The sequence below is a fragment of the Hesperophylax consimilis genome, chromosome 28 (genome assembly GCF_061612785.1).
Source record: "Hesperophylax consimilis isolate HC1 chromosome 28, BYU_Hcon_1.0, whole genome shotgun sequence".
NCBI lineage: Eukaryota > Metazoa > Arthropoda > Insecta > Trichoptera > Limnephilidae > Hesperophylax > Hesperophylax consimilis.
In genome coordinates this window covers 4961490-4981588 of record NC_142863.1, presented here as the reverse complement: position 1 = coordinate 4981588, position 20099 = coordinate 4961490, and the positions used below count along the sequence as shown (strand labels likewise).

General features: G+C 36.2%; 1 protein-coding gene across 1 annotated transcript in view; it reads left to right on the top strand.

Moving 5' to 3' along the window:
• LOC149410066 (RNA-binding protein fusilli-like) overlaps positions 1-3554 on the top strand; it is a 138600-nt gene extending 135046 nt beyond the window's left edge. The window contains exon 17 of the mRNA XM_089648932.1: positions 1228-3554. Within this exon, the coding sequence (XP_089505058.1) occupies positions 1228-1407 (180 nt within the window). The 3' untranslated portion in view covers positions 1408-3554. The remainder of the gene's footprint in view (positions 1-1227) is intronic.
• Positions 3555-20099: the final 16545 nt, after the last annotated feature.

The window sequence follows — 20099 nt, the reverse complement described above, 5'->3', positions numbered from 1 at the left end:
TCACAAGGATCAGAACTGTCACTGAAGTCATTGAATGCAGTCACTGAATTTTAACTGAAAAATGTCTACCTTTGAAGACAGGTGGTTTAAGAATGTAGTCATCCTGCCCAGAGCCATGATCATTGGTAGGTTGGTCCTGCCTCTTGAAAAATAAAAGGCTATGCTGCCTAGCTCTGGTGAAGCTATCGGGGACTTAAAGCCTAATACGTTCCAGAACATCAGGATTGCAAATGTGCCCATCAAGCTGCTTATGTAATAATATCACCATTACAATTTTTTTCTTAACGTCTAGATAATCTAGTCCTAGCATTCGAGAACATTACTACTATAAGCAGGATATAAATCACAGATTCAGGTGTCAGTTTCATTGACATATCATTTTTAATATGAATGCCGCAGAAGAGTTGCTGCCCAAAGCCAGTGGGACTATGGCATCGTCTATCGGGATATGTCGTGAGGCTGGAGTAAGTGGGGAAGGGAAGGAAAAAGTAAAGACAAAGGTTTGGAAAGTGTATCTGGCTATTCACTAAACACGGGTAAAATTTCACCATTCGGAATAGAAACATTGCATGAAATGGTATAGCCGTGTTTGGTGACCAGTTTTGAATAGCTATGTGCTTCCAAACCTTCCTCTTAGCTGTCTCTTTCCCCTCCCCACACCATTCATCCTTACAACTTACCCCGAGTGGAGTTATCCTACTGTATTTGAACAGTTCGAACTTTTGCAAGTAGATCACACAATTATTTTACAAGCAATAATTATCCGCCTGAAACACTCATCCACATTGAAAAATCTCCTGATAAAAGATACATGACGCCAACTTTATCAGGATATTTTTCAATGTGGATGAGTGTTTCAGGCGGATAATTATTGCTTGTAAAATAATTTTTACCCTTTGTGCTATGCATAAAAAATCTTGTCTTAAACATTAGTTTACCAAAAAATAATAATTAGATCACACACTTCAAATGGCTAACAACAACAATATTGGCTGGCTGGCTAATTCCTAATCACGGCAACATTTTACTGAGGTGCTAGTTAGAGATTTTAAAATACTGTTAGGTTATTTGTAACCCGGTAATGTTTGTTAGTTTTAAAAAAATAACAAAACTCTTAAACTCTATTGATTACCATTTTTTCGAAACATGAATATTGTAATTATGTTCCTTTTGCATTACGTGAGCAACAAGTGATATGTAAAGTAAATGTGTGTTGTTTGCCTGTAGGTACCTGAAGTGATGCCCATGGGCGGCAGTCCTTTGGGGGTGCAGTTGGAGCCCCTCTCCGCCCCCCCCACCACCTCGCTGCCGCCTCCACCAGCCCTGCTGCCCCAGCACCACCACCTGTCCAGCCACGCCCAGCCGTCCATGCCCAGTCGCTATCTGGAGTTGTTCATGGTCAACTGATGGATTGGAATGATGGCTTCATTGGTAGAGGGAAAGGGGTGTTGATTGATTTTGGTGCATTTTAATCAGTCAATATGGGTTTGGGTCAATTTTGATCACAATCAAGGTGGATTTGGGTCAACTATGATCACAGTCGAGATGGATTGGGTTAATTTTGATCACAGTCGAGGAAGATTTCAGTCATTTTTGATCAGTAAAGATGGATTTGTGTCAATTTTGATCACAATCAAAGACGGATTTGGGTAAATTTTGATCACCATGAAGGTGGATTGGGTGTGGATCAATCGAGGTGGATTTGGGGTTAACTTTGATCAGTCAAGATGGATTTGGGTCATTTTCGATCACAATCAAGATGTATTTGAGTGAACTTTGATCACAATCAAGATGTATTTGAGTCAACTTTGATCACAATCACGGTGGATTTGAGTCAACTTTGATTGTTTTGAAACACAATTAGTTTTGTTAAAATTTATTTTGATAGTCATTTTTATGAATTAGGACAATTTTAAACATATTCAAGGTAGATTTTGGCTATTTAAATCATTGTGACCTAGAAGTAATGACTGAAACTGACATTGATTTCAATTGACATGAAGCAGGATTAATATGGATCCAGCACGCATGCAAAAACCCAATGATGTCAAAGAAATTTAGTGTGGATTTATGATTGTACGCAGTAATATGTATTGTTACAATTTTAAAACGCACTTACAGCTTTACTAAAAAATGTGGTGTAAATATTACGCAAACATCAGAACAGTGAAAAACTTGACTTATTACCATGGCCCTAAAACGGTCTTAAACCAGGCTCAAGGCCGGCTTTACCGCGCCAGCGTTGAACGGGCGTGTACGAATCTAATTAGTAAGACGGTTATTGTTTAATTTATGAATTTCCTTTGCCAATAAGAATTCTTGCTCAATCAATGACCGTACTAGAGTCAATCAATTGCAATATTGAAGTAACTAGAATCCTTATCCGCCCTAAATTAATGATATAACGTCTTGCACTCTCTAAATATATTATTAAAACTGCCAGAATATATTCTATGGATCTCTAATAAGGCCACATATCAAAGAAAACGTATTTAAACATTTAAATAGGTTCTTAATAATTTTAGCTCTCTGAGTTAAAAACACCAATTATTATTTGTACTAACAACTATGCGACCACATCAAAAATGTGTTGAAATAAATGTATTTTGTTGGTGAAATGAAAAATACATTTTTGCCAAATATCTATCTTGGATTAAAATGGGTTTTTAATCTGACCTGCAAGAATACATGTTAGCAAATTTGATAAACCCGAAATAATCTAGATGTACCTAGAAAGATGCCTAATGAGTCTGGGTTACATCTGAATAAACCTGGAAATTTCCAATAATAATTTTATTTTTATTTTTGAAATAACTCAATGAGTAAAACTTCAAATTTTAAATATTGCTGATAATATTAGTGACTTTTTAAACGAAATTTTGTAACAAAAACAGATAGTCGCATCTTGGACTTGATGGGACTGCAGCGCCTTGGCAAGGCGAAGGTCCTGGGTTCAAATCCCATATTCGACCCTGTCTTTTTCTTATTTTTCTGTTTCAAATTTTCGTTTAAAAAATTGCTAGTATTATCTTGAATGGATAATAATTCTCGTATTTTTCAATTTTCACTGACAATTTATGTAAATTTTATTAAATATTACGTTTTTCGAGTCTCATAAAATATTTGTGAATAGATTTTAAGAAATATTATAATTAATTTATAATCAGATATTAATGTGTTTTTAACCTTTTAACTGCTACTTAAGTTTTCTAGTTATGTTTATTTAAAAGTATATTTGATTATAAAGATATTTCACTGTTGATTTTTTTACTATGACTTAAGTATAAACTTTCTCTATCCAAAATGCAATTGAGAATATAAAATATTTAATTATTAACATACTTTTTTATGTTGTTTTATTTATACTAGCTGTGCCCCACCACGCGTTGCTTTGGCTCAGTATGTGTGTGCAGATTGAAAAACAATAGATAGCGCTGTTTTTAAAAGAAAACCATGTTTTTATTTGTCACAAGCGACATCTATATAATATATGTATATGAAAACATGCGCATATTTAAATGCAACATTGTGTCAAAATTTCATGGTGATGAACTTTAGGATACAAACGAACATTTATTTATATAGATAAATGAAGATATTATTAAAAAAATAATTTATTTAAATGCATTTGATCAAATGCAAGATTATGCAATAAGAAGGGTGCAATTAAAAAAACGGGATTTAAATATATATTTTTTTTTTTACAAAATTCAATTAGTCAAAGGATGTTGTTTAAACATTAATATTTATATAATTCTATAAAATAATGACTGAAAATTTGTTATCCAATATAAAATTGTTAAACTTGCCATTTTTATAGTAAATTTTTTAAAACTTGTGCAATCTAAAGTTTTACTTAAAAACAGGAATTAAATTATACTTAATACAATAAATTTAAGACAAAACTTAGCAGAATATATATATAGTAACTGTTCGATTTTATTGGAATGTTTTGTATTGTTAAAACAGATTACGAAATTTTTTTATTACATAGCTACCAACTATTCATTTTTCTATTTTATTAATTTTATAAATATATATTTAGTTCAATTTATTAAGTCTTACACAGATTGTTTAAGACGCGTTAATACAACAAAAATTGCAATGTCTTCCATTACTAAAATTTTTAGTTTATCACTAAGTAATTAATTTAATTGTAAGTGATTTGAATAACATATTATTTAAGGAATCTGATTAAAAAATTTCTCATCCATTGTAAAATGGTATAGCAAATAGAAATCTGCAATCTCTGGACCCAAAATTAAGTATGTTGACTTCTTGACAATTCAGTATTTCTTCCCAATATTTACAATAACTAAAAATATTATTATCTTGTTTCCGAATAATTTGTTTATTTTGAATTGTGTCAATATTGCAGCAAGCGAGCGATAATACTTAAAAAAAGGTACAACACCTTATTTATAAAACTTATCGAATTGAAAACTCAAATTTAAAATTAGGATTCCCCTTTTGAGAAAGTTCTTAATGCAAAGTCCGAATTTAGAAAAAAAATTGAATAGATTATTTTCCTTTCTCAAAATTTTAAATTATTTATTTTTGATTCTCATACAGATTTTCAATTTTTTATATTTATACTCTTATTATTTTGGTGCAATATTTTGGAAAATTAATTTGTTTTTATCGATATTTTGAGTCTAAATGAATAAGTAATTAAGTCAATAAAATATATATTTTAAGGTGACCGGATAACTTATCAAAATGACAATTCAACACACCTATAAAAAGTGTTACAAAGTCATTAAAAGTGATACACTTTTTATAGGTGTGTTGAATTGTCATTTTGATGAGTTATCATGGAACCATATTTTAACCTCTCGGATCAAAGATGAAATATTTTTAATAAATATTAAAAAATAAATTACAGACAGAAACGTCGTACTTTAAGGTTTTTTGTGTTAATAATTTTTATAAAATTATATAATTTGTGTGATGCTAGATTAGGAATATGTTGCATAGTTCTAAACTGTTTTTATATTAAGTTATATTAAAATATAATAATAAATTATTGAAGCACTTCAGAAATTATGTCGTTTAACATACTTTGTTATTGTGTAATGCGACAGATGGCCATTTAAAAAAATTTTAACTTTTTTTCCGCAACTTAAGCAACTTTTGATGCCGGGTTCCTTCATCGCATTTTAAAATACAACAAATAATAATACTTAATAACAGATTTTTTTCAAATTTTACTGAAAAAATTACAACTTTATAAAATGGACTCTAAACGTGATGTAGATTCATAAGTTTTCTCTCGTACCACTAGTTTCCAGACACCATGTACACACACAAACAATATCAGCCAATTCACACTTCTTCCCCTTAGTGGCTGAGTGGTGCAGAGCCGTGGGTTCCCGCTGTAGCGTTGCGGCTTCAAACCTGCAATTGCACAAGCAACATTTTCTCACTATAATAACGGTAGTAAGAGAAATTCAAATATTGTCAGATTATTCGTAACTTGAAAATGTTGCCTTTTTTTATAAAGAAAGAAATTAAATTAAATTACATTTTGCTGCATTATTAAAGAACACAGGTAACATAAAAATAAATGGACAATTTTTAACTTTTCATACTAAATCCAATACATACTTGCATTATTGCTTTTTTTATTATAATTTAATTTTTAAATCATATACAGGAATTGTTTAGTAATTAAAATAAATCTAATAATATTACATTTGTATATTTTAAAATTTAATATATTTGTTGCAGTCATTTAAGCAAAGAAATAAGAACATTAAATAATAGGTTTAAAAAATATACTATTAATACTTAGAAATAAATATTTAAACATTTCCTAGTTGATGATATTGCCATTAATTAAGTAAAATACTATTTTGAAAAATGTGAATAATCATATATTATTTATCATTTTTTAGTTAAATATTGCACTTTTTTTTTGTATTTATTTTACTTTTGTAAGTAGAAAATTAAACAAAATCTCGCTATTTTTAAAAGAATGTTTATAAAAAGTAATTTACTATCATCATTTTTTCTCGTTTTCATTCTTTCTTGCTATTGATGTGAACATGACTTTGATAAAGGAATCTACATCGGAATCTATATTCTGAAATCAAAAACAAACATGGTGCTGTTTTACATAGTCTGTAAATTAGAAAAATATTAATTTAAAATAAAATATTTTCACGAAGATTTAATACTGTTATTAATCGAATAACTTTTACATAGTTAGTAAATGTGCAATCAGAGACAGTAATGTAATATGCCACTCGAATGATCACGTCAAGAGCTGGAATATTTTTCCAGCGATCGTGTTTTCTAAGAGTTCGATTTGTAAATTTCCCGCCCTAAAAAAAATCACACCTTTGAATTTTAATACGGAGACGTATAAACTGATTATATGGATATATAGCCAATGAATTCAGCTATATTTTACCGGCAATCACATATTTTTAGGTTGTAAAATACCCATATTTTAAGGTTAGGTTTGGTTTAAAGATCGTAAACTTAATAAACAAGCGAATTCTGCGAGTTAGTTCTTTTAAAATTGCCGTATGTGTCACTTATTCTGGTCAGCATTGAATATTTTCTATTTCTGTAATTGTCTATGGCCTACTTGATAATCACAGATGCAAATACAAATTAAAAGACTTAATTTTTAATTGTAAATTTTATAGATTTTGGGTTTTATGAACTGTCAAAATTGATAGCACTAAATTATGATATTAAATACTTTTACCACAAAAAACTGGTATTACTTTAGAAAGATACGTTCACTGTCTACAATTATCAATAAGAATAATCTCGATTCTTGCTTTATTTAATTCAATAAATTGTTTTATACAGACAGCCGTTTACACGACATTTGACAATGAAAAAAATTGTAAAAAAGTCACTTCACATGAGTTGAAAATAGATAACATTAGGTACTTGTTAGTTGTACACATACCAAGGGATGAATTAAGACATTGTTTGCGGGAGAAAATTAAACATATTTTTAACAAATTATATCATATCATGCAATTATTTGGGAGGCGGGTTTGAGTGCTGCTACCCTGGGAACTATTTATTGGATAATCAACACCTCTGCCGTAGGTCACCTCAAGTGGCAAGCTACGTTTGATGATATAGCAGTGGTTACCGGGTTCATGGGCCGAGGTTTGTCCAGATCTTGCCCACCAGTTGGCCGGTTGAGAGAGATCCCTTGGCTTCTCCGGGTGGACTATATCGATCCATCGCCTTGCATCGCAATTGGAGAGATGGATTTGTACATCTGTCTCTCCCTCATTCCTTAAAAAATACTCTCCCCAGACTGCATTCCCTCATCGCCAAATATAACAGGTGACAAATCCCTCCTGTGTGAAGTTAATATTTTAAAATGTGTCTCAATTTTTATAAAGTATTTAAAAATATAAATTTAATAATTGAAAGCAATATCTAGTTTAAAAAAGGCCCCAAACAATGTGTTAAAATCGGAATTTTCGAAAAAGCCTACATCGTATTATCCAAGCATAACTACAGGGTTTTCCAATAAGAGGTGTTATTTAGATATTCAATCGTAAAAGATAAATGGTTTTGTTGCTTGTGTGGCACGTAGCGCCGTCTTGTTGAAAGTAAACGTTGTCCAGATCAATACCATCCAATTTCGGCCATAAAAAACCATTAATCATCTCTCGATAGCGCAATCCATTCACCGTAACTGTTGCTCCAGCCTCATTTTCGAAAAAGTAAGGTCCAATGACTTCGCCGGACCATAAATCGCACCAAACAGTCACACGTTGAGGATAGAGAGGCTTTTCAACAATAACTCATGGGTTTTCCGAGCCCCAGATGCGACAATTATGCTTGTTGACGAAGCCACCGAGGTGGAAATGGGCCCCATCACTCAAGATGATTTGCATTTGATTCACTCAAGTGAATTTTAATAATTTCAATGCGTTGTTGAAGCGTGTATCGTTCCATTTTTATTAATGGCGTAGATTCTACTTATCAAATGTCAAAAAATAACACCTCTTATTGTAAAACCCTATATTATGTTATAAATATATTTTATAATTCGAAAAATGGTTGAAATTGATTTTGCTTGAGAATAAATTAACAAAATTAATAAAAGTAACATCAAATAGCTGTAAAACCAATAATTTTACATAAAACTATTTATTTTATCAAATTGTGATAATTTTTGTTGGTTCTTAATTAATTAAATCTTACCTATAAAAACTAAAATTATCTTCCAATACAAAACATAATATATTATATTTTTAAGTTTAGTTTGCAAATTTATCATTGACTGTATGTTTTTAGATTTTGTACTTTTCCAACGTTTTTTTTTCTTTTTAAATTGATATGTTTGTATAAATAAGTTCTTATTGTTAAGACCTGTTACTTTAATTTTACATATTTCTATTTATGTTTCACATACATATTATTATTATAAATTAAAATATTTTATTTAAATTATTATTTTTTACATTATCACGCTTAAATGCTGATACTTCAAGTAAAATGCATAATAATTATTTATTTTTATTTGATGATTAATTTAAACTATTTGAGAAATGTATTATTTTTCATGTTTTAGCACATTCAATATTTACATTAAGGCTGCACCAAATCTACTAGAATAAAAATAGAAAAAAAAACAATAAAATCAAATTGCTTTTTATATATTTTTCTAAGTACTATGAAAGAATTTCTATGTAATCTGAAAGTGTATTCATGTAATGGTTGGTGCCGGAACTGGACTGAAATCGGAAAGTATAAATGTTGAAAGTATAAGTGTTTGAAAAGTTTAAAAAGAATGCAGAATTGTTCATGTTTAACTATGATGCAAAGTTTTCGTAACAACGTTTTTGTAAATTGTACCGTCTTACCCGACAATATGTTAAAATACTGATAAAATGTTATCGGCTATAAGTAGTTCAGAGAAATGATTTTTTTGATTGTGCCGCCGTATCCACGGCGATCTCAGTCGATTAAAACTGTCACTTCTTCCGTCGAGTGAACAACAATTTTAACTAAGTAACTATTAAAAAGCATTATTTTCCATTTCGAGTTATTGAAGTAGTTGTTTTAAATTGTTATCTAACTGATACAAAGTGTTTTTTTTGCATATTAAACTTGTAATTCTGGAACATAATCTGAAGTAGTCCTGGGTCAATCGTAAATTACCTGCTCTTTGTAACTCGCTCACGAACCACCAATGAGCTCGTGTCCATGTGATGGGTATCGGTGTGGCAAGCGATCATAGATATATGAATTTTGTAGACCGTAAAATAGAGATGGTTAATACTTGAATTCTAAAACACGCTATCATCTACCTACTACCTACCTGCATCGAATGAAATTACCCGATCAAAGATCGATTGATGGGTACTCGATTACAACGGATACTTTAGGCTTAGTGGCAGGCAGCTTGTACAACGATCTCTCTTCTCTACTCTGTGGTATTTTTTTCCATGTGTAAAAATATCACAAAATATCAGTGTAGAGCAGGGTACTCACCTAACCGTGTAACATGTAACGTATCTGATACTGTATAAAGTGAGTACGTAGGCACGAGCCTACTGCGAGCCGCTCGCGCGTGGAGCGCAGTGTGCTCGCAGCGACCCGCGGTTACCGTGGACGAGCCGTACCCACTTGCAGATTGATACAGTATCAGTTACGTTACATGCTACACTCTTGGTGAGTACCCTGCTTTAGGTACCTACTTTCAACCTGCCAGTGAGTCGCGATCGACCCAGGTAGTGTAAAATGATCGATTGACCCAGTTCTTTTCAGAAGAAGCCCCACAAAACAAGGGTCGGCTTTTTGTCGAGACCAGAATATTTTTTCTATTGGTCATTAGATAAATACAACTTGTTAGCAAAGTCCTCCATCAACATTTTCCACTTACAATCATGTTAGTAGGGGTTTTTCAAAAAGATTTTCAGGCCATTCGTAACCTGTTAATCAATGTTTTTCTTCTTAAAAAATAAAAATTAAACTTTAAATTAAACATTAGATTTTTTGCATAACCTCTGAATATCTCAGTTATGATTTCATTGCATTCTGATCAAAATGACTTCACACCAGTTCTGGAGAGAACCACCATAGAATAAATCAGCTCATGGAAGCTTTGATATTTTGAAAACAAATTGAAAATTATATTATGGACTACGTTTTTATTTCTGGAACTTATTCACGATAGGTAACCTTAAATTTCATTTAAAGCACGAAACTAGTTTTTACAATGTTGATTGTCACAAATAACTATTTGAGAATATCTTTGTTAATAATTAAATAATATTTATAACTTATTTTACTTTGTTAAGGATTTGAAATGTGTAGAGTTGATTTCTTTTGATTGTAATTATTTCTTGTTAGCCACAATAAATGATTTTATAATTGATTTTCTTTATTTCATTTTTATTATTTCTACCACTCTGGACTCCAATTTGTACTTTCAGTATCGCCCTGACCACCATTCAGAATTAAAACGTTTCTTGAAATGGAGTCCAAATCCAAATAGTTCGGTGATTGGGTATGTCATCAAAATGCCAATTCAACACACCTCCAAAAAGTGAGATAAAGTCATGAAAAGTGATGAAACAATAACTAGGTTACATAGGAAACTATTAAACCTAGTTTTTGTTTCATCACTTTTAATGACTCTATATCACTTTTTAAAGGTGTGTTGAATTTTCATTTTGATGAAATAATCGTATATAGCCATGAATTTCATAATAATGGTGAAACACAGTTTTGTATTGGAAATTTAAGACCCGATCGACCAAAATTTTGGATCACGATGTTTCGCCAACGTACCATTTCTTTATTCTATGATTATTACCTTTTGACAGATAGATCCCATGATAACAGAAGAGTCGCCAACTGTCCAGAGCCAGAAGAGAACTATGCCAATTTGAGGAACATTGCATGGCCTAAAGAAGTGTGTTATGGAAAAGAGACGGAGAAAAGGAAGGTCGTTAGAAGGGCAGTAAAAGATACTCTAGTCATATTTCTACCCATATATTATATGATATTATTCGGTGTCAATAACAAAATGCAAGATTTTGCAATTGAATTTGGTGAGGGGTGGGGGTAAGCCCTCCACGGCGGATTCCTCCATCGGCCTAAACAACTCCACAGTGGCGGTATACTTCCCCACCATCTCTTTAGTTAGCTCCATGTTGCTCGTGTCGCACTGTACACCGTTTACATTGTATTCTTGCTGGAAAAAAAAACCACTCATTATGTGTGTCGTTGCTTATCCAGAATATATAATGTGAGATATCGCGCTTATTTCTCGCCAGCGCCGTCGCATCTGCTGCCGTAATCTTGAATTTCCCGCCTTTCTTTTTGTAACACCCTTCAGTTGTCTATTGTCACCTTAGCAGTTGGCGTCCTGAGACGCCATCTTGATTCAATTTTGGCGTTTTTTTTTCACCCACGCCGGTCGTGTAATTTTCGTTTGGGATTGTTTTAACGAAAAGAATATCTGTTGCTACCCGCAAATTGTCGTAAATTTTTATGAAAATTAGTGCTAAGTGATAGTGCGAACATTTTTGACAGTTATTAGCGTCTTCATTTTGTGCACGGGGTTAAAATGGCCTCAGACAAGGACCATGTAGAAGATGACGTAACCTCTAAACGACGTGATCGAAAGAGGCGACGCCGTTCAATATCAACAAGTTCGTCGAGCTCGCAATCTAGCGGTTCGGCGTCGCAAAATAGTAGGCGACGCAGGCGCACGAAGAGACGTAAGCGGAATGACAGACATCTGCTCAAAAGATTAGCATGTCAAGTCAAGACCCTGCAAGATTTTGTCATGGACAGGTCAACGCAGGAAGCCACTGTCAGCACGCCAAGTATAGTGGCACCCTCGCATGCATCTGGGAGCGTTTGCTCGTTGTCGCCTGAAAGGCAGTATCAGATGCCGGGTCCCTCTACTGTTTTGAAGGAGTCTGCAGCGCCAAAATCTTCTGCAACACATCTGGGTTTGGTGGAGAATCTCCAACGCTTCAACTCGAGCGAGTGGGCCAATGTCCGCTACGCATCCACTTTAAAAGAATATGTAGCTGATCCAGGCTTCAAGGAGCTGGAGGTGAACTGCGAGGTGCTGGCATTTGACTCCGCCTCACCAATATTTCCGGCTATGGAAAAGATGCTGGCTGCGGTAACGCATGCCTCATTGAAGCAGAGAGAGTGCCTTCAACAGGCTCTCCAAAAACTCATAAAATGGGGAAGCAGTTCAGAAAGTTCTCTGTCAGGCGAGGCTTTAGAGGAACAACTGGACAGCCTGTTAGGAGAGGACTCCGAGTTTATAAAATGCTCTGACGATATCTTGCAGATAACCTGCGGAAAGCGAGCTGAAATCATTCAGCACAGAAGGGATAAGATTTTGAGCAGCTGTAAGACTGGAGTGGAACGGAAGCTATTCAGCAGAATTCCTCCTTCTTCCACTCATCTTTTTGGGGAAGAAGCACTGTCCGCGCAGTTGCAGAAACTGGGTGGTATAACAAAGTGCTTTAGTCAAGTGCGCCTACCTCAGGGTAGCCACTCGGCGCACAACCGCCCTTCAACATCTAAGGAGGTTGTTGCCTTTCCCCCCAAGCAGACATCAAAGGAAAAGATGGCATTTCCCTCGTTTCCCCGGCGGGCAGACCACGGGCGAGACCCCCAGTATTCCTCCCAAGCGAGGGGTAGGGGTAGGGAACAGAAGCGTGGCGCGAGGGGGCAGACCTCTCGTGGCCGCTTCAACAGATGACTATCAACCATTTCGGGCCGGTCAACTACAGGATTATTGGATAGAATGGCGGACCCTAGATGCCCCAGAGACCATCTTACGTATGATAAGGGGATACCGCATACCATTCATCCGAAAGCCCTTGTTGATAAGTCCAAGCCAAGCTCTCGCAAGGAGATTCAAAACAAAAGTAACCCCGGAAATGACACTCGAAATAAGAAAGATGATGAGAGATGGTACATTGGAAAGAGCTGGCGACAATGCCTCCTTCCTATCAACACTTTTTCTGGTTCAAAAGAGCGACGGCTCAAGAAGACCAATCTTCAATTTAAAAGCTCTCAATTTAGATGTAGCTTGGAAAAAGTTTTCTCTGATATCTCACCACAAGGTCCCACACTTTCTTCAAGCCAACGATTGGATGACAAAAATAGACCTCTCACAGGCCTACTTCCACATACCGGTCGCAAAAGCTCACCGTTGCTTTCTGAGATTGTATTACGGAGGCCTTCACTTACAGATGACATGCCTGCCTCAAGGCCTGAGCAGTGCACCACAGGCCTTTGCAGCCATCACAAATTGGATTGCAGAAATCCTGCGGAGACGGGGTATCAGGATCATTGTGTACCTAGACGACTTTCTCCTGGCTCATCAGAACAGAGAGGTCCTCCTCAGTCAAACACGAGAAGCTCTTCAATTATTGGAGCGGTTAGGTTGGTCGGTAAATTTCCAAAAGTGTGTCCGTCAGCCAGCACAGTCAGTGGAATATCTAGGAATTGTTTGGAACCCCCATCTGAATCAGAAGACCTTAACCGAATACAGACGACAAGGTCTTTGGAACTCACTTCAGAGCCTCGTGACAAAGGGAAAATGGACTCTGAAAGAAGCTCAGAGTATTTTAGGAAAGTTGAATTTTGCTACCTTTGTGGTCCCCAGAGGTCGACTCCATACTCGACTGATACAATTACAGTTGCAGTTAATGCTGAAGCTGACCCCTCAGCAGAAATCTCCGATAAAGAAGGAAGTCTTGTCGGAAATGAAATGGTGGATGAACAACTTAGATCATGTTTCAACTCTTCATGTTCCCAGCCCAACACATTTTCTGACCACAGATGCGGCGGATCACGGCTGGGGAGCCCTGATCGACGATGTACCTCTGTCGGGTTGTTGGACAGACAGTCAGAGGGGGGGACATTGCAACATGAAGGAGATGACAGCAATCTTAAATGCCTTAACATCTCTGACTCAGAATTTGAGAAGTTCTTCGTTACTCATTCAATCAGACAACAGGACAGTTGTAGCCTACTTGAGGAACGAGGGAGGCACCAAGTCAATGGGTCTCCTTCATCTGACATTTCAGATTCTCGCGCTTTTGGACAAGCACAGAATCTCTTTACAAGTGCAGTATTTGCCGGGACGCTACAATGGCCTCGCGGATCATCTATCCCGAGGGATGACGTTACCAGAATGGCACCTCCTACCCCCAGCGGTAGGAGCTGTCTTTCACAAGTGGGGCAGTCCAGTAGTGGATCTATTCGCTTCTTCGAGGGCTCACGTCGTGGATCAGTATGTCTCGATAGATCTCCACGACAAGAGAGCGATGTTTCACAATGCTTTCAGCAGGAGTTGGCATTTCCCCTTGGCATGGATCTTTCCTCCCCCCTGCTTAATGCCACGAGTGCTGGCACACCTGAACAAGTCGTCAGGGGTGTATCTGGTTGTAGCCCCAGATTGGCCAAAAGTGTTTTGGTTACCAGACCTAAAGAAAAGAGCCCTAGACCAACCTCACATAATACCCATGTTGGTCGACAACTTGATAGACTTATCGACAGGACTTCATCCTCAACAGGTCCAGAAGCTCCAACTACAGGTGTGGAAGATTGGGGGTGGAGTGAAGCATTGAACGATTGGTCACAGCAAGAGAAAGCTCTATTGAATGCGGGTTGGCGCAAATCTACGCTTTCAACTTATCACATGGCATGGAAGAGCTGGAAGGAATGGTGCTCCATTAACAATACCTGTCCTAATAACCCTTCGGGATCTCAGCTGGCACGGTTTTTAGCATACCTAAGAGTGAAAAAAGGCTTGGCTCCCAGTACCATAGCGCTTCACAAGTCTGCAGTGTCGGTTTTGTGTGACCCCAATGGCGATTTGAGGACTAGTAATCATCCCTTGGTCAAGCGAGTGATGAGAGGTATAAGGAATTCTGTAAATGAGAAGCCTAGAGCATTTACTTGGGATCCAGGACTCTTGGTGTCTTGGCTTTGTAAAAATCCTCCAAAGGACCTGACTCTTTTCGAAGCATCTCGTAGATGTGCTGTTATTTTACTACTGGCGTCAGGAAGACGAGTACATGATCTGACCTTGCTACATACATCTCCTGATAATCTTGTTGACAATGATGATCACATTATATTATGGCCAATTTTTGGTTCTAAGACGGACACCTCTACACATAGACAGTCTGGTTGGAAGCTTTGCAAAGCAGAGGATCGTAATATAGATCCTATATTTTGGTTGAGAAAACTTATGTTCTTGAGTGAGAACAGGAGACAGGAAGCTGGTGTTGAATGTCTGTTTATTTCCACACTGGGGCCTGCAAGACCAGCCTCAAGAACTGTTATTGGTGGATGGATTAAAACTATTTTGAAGGACGCTGGGATTGACGCCTCCCCTGGGAGTTTGAGATCAGCAGTAGCCTCAAGGAGTTGGCTGGAAGACTGCCCTATAGACACCATTTTGGAAAGAGGAAACTGGCGTTCAGAAAACACTTTCAAGAAATATTATAAAAAGCAAATCAGAGTTCTCAATGTTGAGGTGCTGAATCCCCCCATTCACTCTCAGTCTTTGACTAAGTTATTTCAAGCAATACAGTAATAGTCACAATTTTGGCTTTAGAATTGTCACCAAGCGATAACAAACACTTCTCACATTATATATTCTGGATAAGCAACGACACACATAATGATGGAGTTTTACCTACCATTAAAACTCTTATTATGTTGTCTTGCTTATCCAGAATATACTTAAGCTCTGCTTGGTGAGTCCAAATTGAATCAAGATGGCGTCTCAGGACGCCAACTGCTAAGGTGACAATAGACAACTGAAGGGTGTTACAAAAAGAAAGGCGGGAAATTCAAGATTACGGCAGCAGATGCGACGGCGCTGGCGAGAAATAAGCGCGATATCTCACATTATATATTCTGGATAAGCAAGACAACATAATAAGAGTTTTAATGGTAGGTAAAACTCCATCATTATTGTTAAACGCTTGCAAAAACATACAAGTAATCTTTATGCATCGTGTCCGGAAACTAGGCAGTACAAGCAGAAAACACATTTCGATTCTGTTTTGTGGTATGTATTATTATTATTTATTGGATAATTTGTATAGCGCCGCTTTTGTGAGATATCACCTCAGGGGCGCTTTACAGTTGATGCAGGTATTACAAAAAATATAAATATTACAATAATAAAGTGAAGTTAAGTTAAGTAAAATGAAGTATAGGAACAGGTGACACGAAGATAGAAGATGGAGACTCTGCAGCAAGAATCCTAGGTGGTGAAGAAACTAGACCAGCTGCTGCAGCGAAAGAGTCCACCGCATCCACCAACAGTGCCAGCACGAGGTTCGTCATCCGTCCAGGTATGTGTCTGCTGCTAATAAAACGCTGTCACACTATCCTCTCACAGATACCGGACCTTGGCAGCACCGCTGTGACGTTAGACGAAGATAGAAGATGGAGACTCTGCGGCAAGAATCTTAGGTGGTGAAGAAACTGGACCAGCTGCTGCAGCGAGAGAGTCCATTGCGTCCACTAACAGTGTCCAGGTATGTGTCTGCTGCTAATAAAGCGCTGACACCTCACATAGATACCCTGGCAGCACTGCTGTGACGTTCGGCAAGTCCATCATTCATCTCCATGTATAACTTTTTTAATTTAAGCTTTCGTTTTTGAGTAAATCACGTCCGAAGTTGGAATTTTTTAGGTTAATTTTGAAAAAAAGTCAGTCGCTAGCGGCTATCTATCAGTTAGAGTTTTCAATCCCGGACCTTTTTCGGCAATGTAATCCCGGTGCTGCGCTTGTCTTAATCCCGGGATCATTGTTACATGCTCACAAGAATAAATAATTTTTATATATTATTGTAATAGCTGAAGTCCCCGGCGTTGCCTGGGCTATAAGCAGAATTTTTGTAAATCAGATGTAGACTGTGATTTTCCTCTTTATTGTGCCAGCTGATTCTATTTTCGTAATAACTGAATTGTACCGTCTTATCAGATAATATATGTTTATAAAAATAGTATACAATCTACCATAAGTAGTTTCCCCAGAATAGCTACTTATTTTCAGAGAAATATTTTTTTACGGAGTGAAAAAGGGGAGTGGTATGATTTTTAAATATCTCATGTAGACACACATTGTTTGCAGAATATCGTCAATCTCAGAAATAAATCTGAAGTTTTTTTTTAAAAAAAAGCCACACACAATCTTCTTTATATAAATATATAATACAGGTTGTCTGGGGGTAAACAGCCAAACTTCGGAAGGTGATTCTACATGATAGTTCAAGTTAAAAAAAATGACTTTTTAAAAATTTCAATGTTTGGTGGTTCACAGGTACAAAAGTTGAATTGTTTGTAAGGAGAAAATATTCTTCTGTGGAAAAATATTTTTACATGAGAAAAAACAACAGAATTTCGAAAAAAGTTGTTAATCTTTTTACTTCTACCATCAATTATGTCGAACATGGTTGTATAACACAGTCATTAATAACTTAACTGACAGCCCTGCCATCGTCGACAAAATGTAACATTCTTCGGTAATACATACACAAAAAACTATCAGACACACTTACTAACCAATAAAATGCATGATCTATGCAACAAGTTTGGGGGTACTATTGATATATTTGACACTGACAATGAATCCTACAAATTACAGTCTCGTTGGTAATGTAGTTTTGTTCTATTTCATATTTTATTTTATGTTACTGTTACGTTTTGCTAACATTGTTTCGTATAATGACACCCTGTATATAATATAAATACTTCACATAGGGCTCTGAGGAGGTCCTCAGAACCTAAGTTATCTCTGTGGATACTGTGTGAAAGAATTAACCGCGCCTGCGATTCTGGAGTTAAACGATCAATCGTTTTCGTATGCGCCGTCTTCGAGTGAAAAACTACTAGTCGCCGCGACTAACTTTTTCGAATGTTTCAATTTTACGTATTCTTGAGCGTCGAACGGTCGAAGTTGGTAGAAGAGATGATTATATTGGCACCCCTGTGAATATTGTCTATGTTCCTGATGTTTTTGGGATTTCTATGGTGTGACTGTCAAACAGACAACAGTTATTCGTTATTCAAAACAGAAATGGCTGCGGGACATATTACAAATTGCCAAAAGCAACTCTTAATTAAGCTTGTAAGCTCCGATAAAGACTTAGTAAGTGGTAAATTTTCACCCACTTTTACATTTGCGGAATCCGCGCGGTAAAACAAAAATTGACAGCTAGACTAGATTTCGACAGCCAATTCCATAGAAACGCCAACAACCTACCACTCGCTGCCCTGTTTCTACTGGTTGCACCCAGTAGATGTTGTGTGGAATGACTTTTGACGTTTGGCGTCAAAGTATGTACCTTCGACCAATTTCGGGAATAGCAACGACGACCAACGTACGTACTTTCGACGGCGATTACGAGCGCCCTCGATTCAGGAATAGGGCCCTATACAGAGACGCATAACAGACGGCAAACTATTCCTCCATTAAATAATTCATTGTGAATTGGAATAACCAAAATATTTGGGAATCCAGCAGTGTTTGCACACCTGTTAAAATTAATGACCTAAGGGTTTTCTTAATTGTTGGTACGTGAGTGATTATGTTAAGGAATTATATTGTTTGGGTTTTTTGAAAATATTAAGCAGGGGAGAATTGGTCATTTTTGTTTGATTATTAATTAGGGTTATGTTTGGATCATTAGTTCTTTTATTTATCTCTAATTGTTCTAGTAAATTTAATCTAAAACCCTTTCTTTCTATGTGTAGTGGTTTAGGCTCGTTGTTGTCAAGCGGGACGTGGTTTTTCTCCAAGAGGTGAGCTGCGAATTTTGTATCAATTTGCATTTCTTCTGTTAAATCTACTGCATCCACTTTATTATTCAAGAAAGCCAAGATTCTTTTTTCAAATGTGAAATCGTCGTGTTTATTTGAAATTTCTTGTTCCCATTTTTCAATATTATGGTACCTACCTGCCTGAAGAAAGTTTGAAAAAAGAATTTTCATTGAGAAAGTGATTTTTTTTTCAAATTGTATAATTCCTTATTTGAAATAAAGAATGTTAGGTAAGAACATAAAAATACATGCTTTATAATTTACTAAGTAGGTAGGTAATTAAGTACCAACTTACAAATCTTAATGCTTTGGGGTATTGTCAAACAAAAAGCTATCATGGACTTGTCAGTGTAAAGGTGAGTGGTTTATTTATGGTGTAAATGTACGCATGATACGGGTAAAGTAGATGGGTAAGTAAAACCCAGTAGAGATACCTTGTAGATGGGGCAGTTTTCGGGGGGCAGGGGCTGGAGGGCCCTCATGTAGGGCTCCCAGTCGCTGCCGCTCTGCAGGATCTTATCGCAGAAGTCCTCCACCTCGTATGACAGCACGCGATGGCTGCCCCCGGCCGGCATCTGTCTGTCTATCGCCAACGTGAACTGCAAAACAAGAACATTCCTTCCGATCTCTAAATGACATGCCGGCCGTGCAAACAATAACATGAAGTCTGAATATTTTAATTTTATATAACATATATAAATATAAATTTTATGTTTTTCGAAATCTAATGTAGACTGTGACTTTCCTCTTGTTTTGAAGGTAAAGTGTGCAAAATTTTATCAATCTTGGATTGAAACTGTAGATTTGCATAAAAATCAAATTCACACTGCCCGCTCTCCGCCTAGGGTTGCCAGATGTCCGGTTTTGGACCAGTTAGTACGGTTTTATGAACGGCTGTCCGGTCTAGAAAATTTTGGAAAACCGGACAATAGAATGTCCATTCTTTTTGAAAATACGCGATATATATAACTCAATCACGAGAAAACGCTTTTAACGTTTGCCAAAGAGCTGGCCAGTATTGAAAAATGGTACCCTTTTGAAAACAATATCTACAAAACTTTCAGTTGCTTGAAGATTTAACGCGGAAGATTACCTACGCTATATGGTCAGAGATGTGCAAAATGGGTACCCAAAACCATTTGAGATGCAAAATGGAAATGGGTCAAAACTTTTCCATTTGAAAATGCAAAATGGTTTTTAGAAAAGCATTTCAAATGCAAAATGCAAAATACCTATTTTCAAAATGCATTGAAAATGCAAATTGGTTTCTCAGGTCA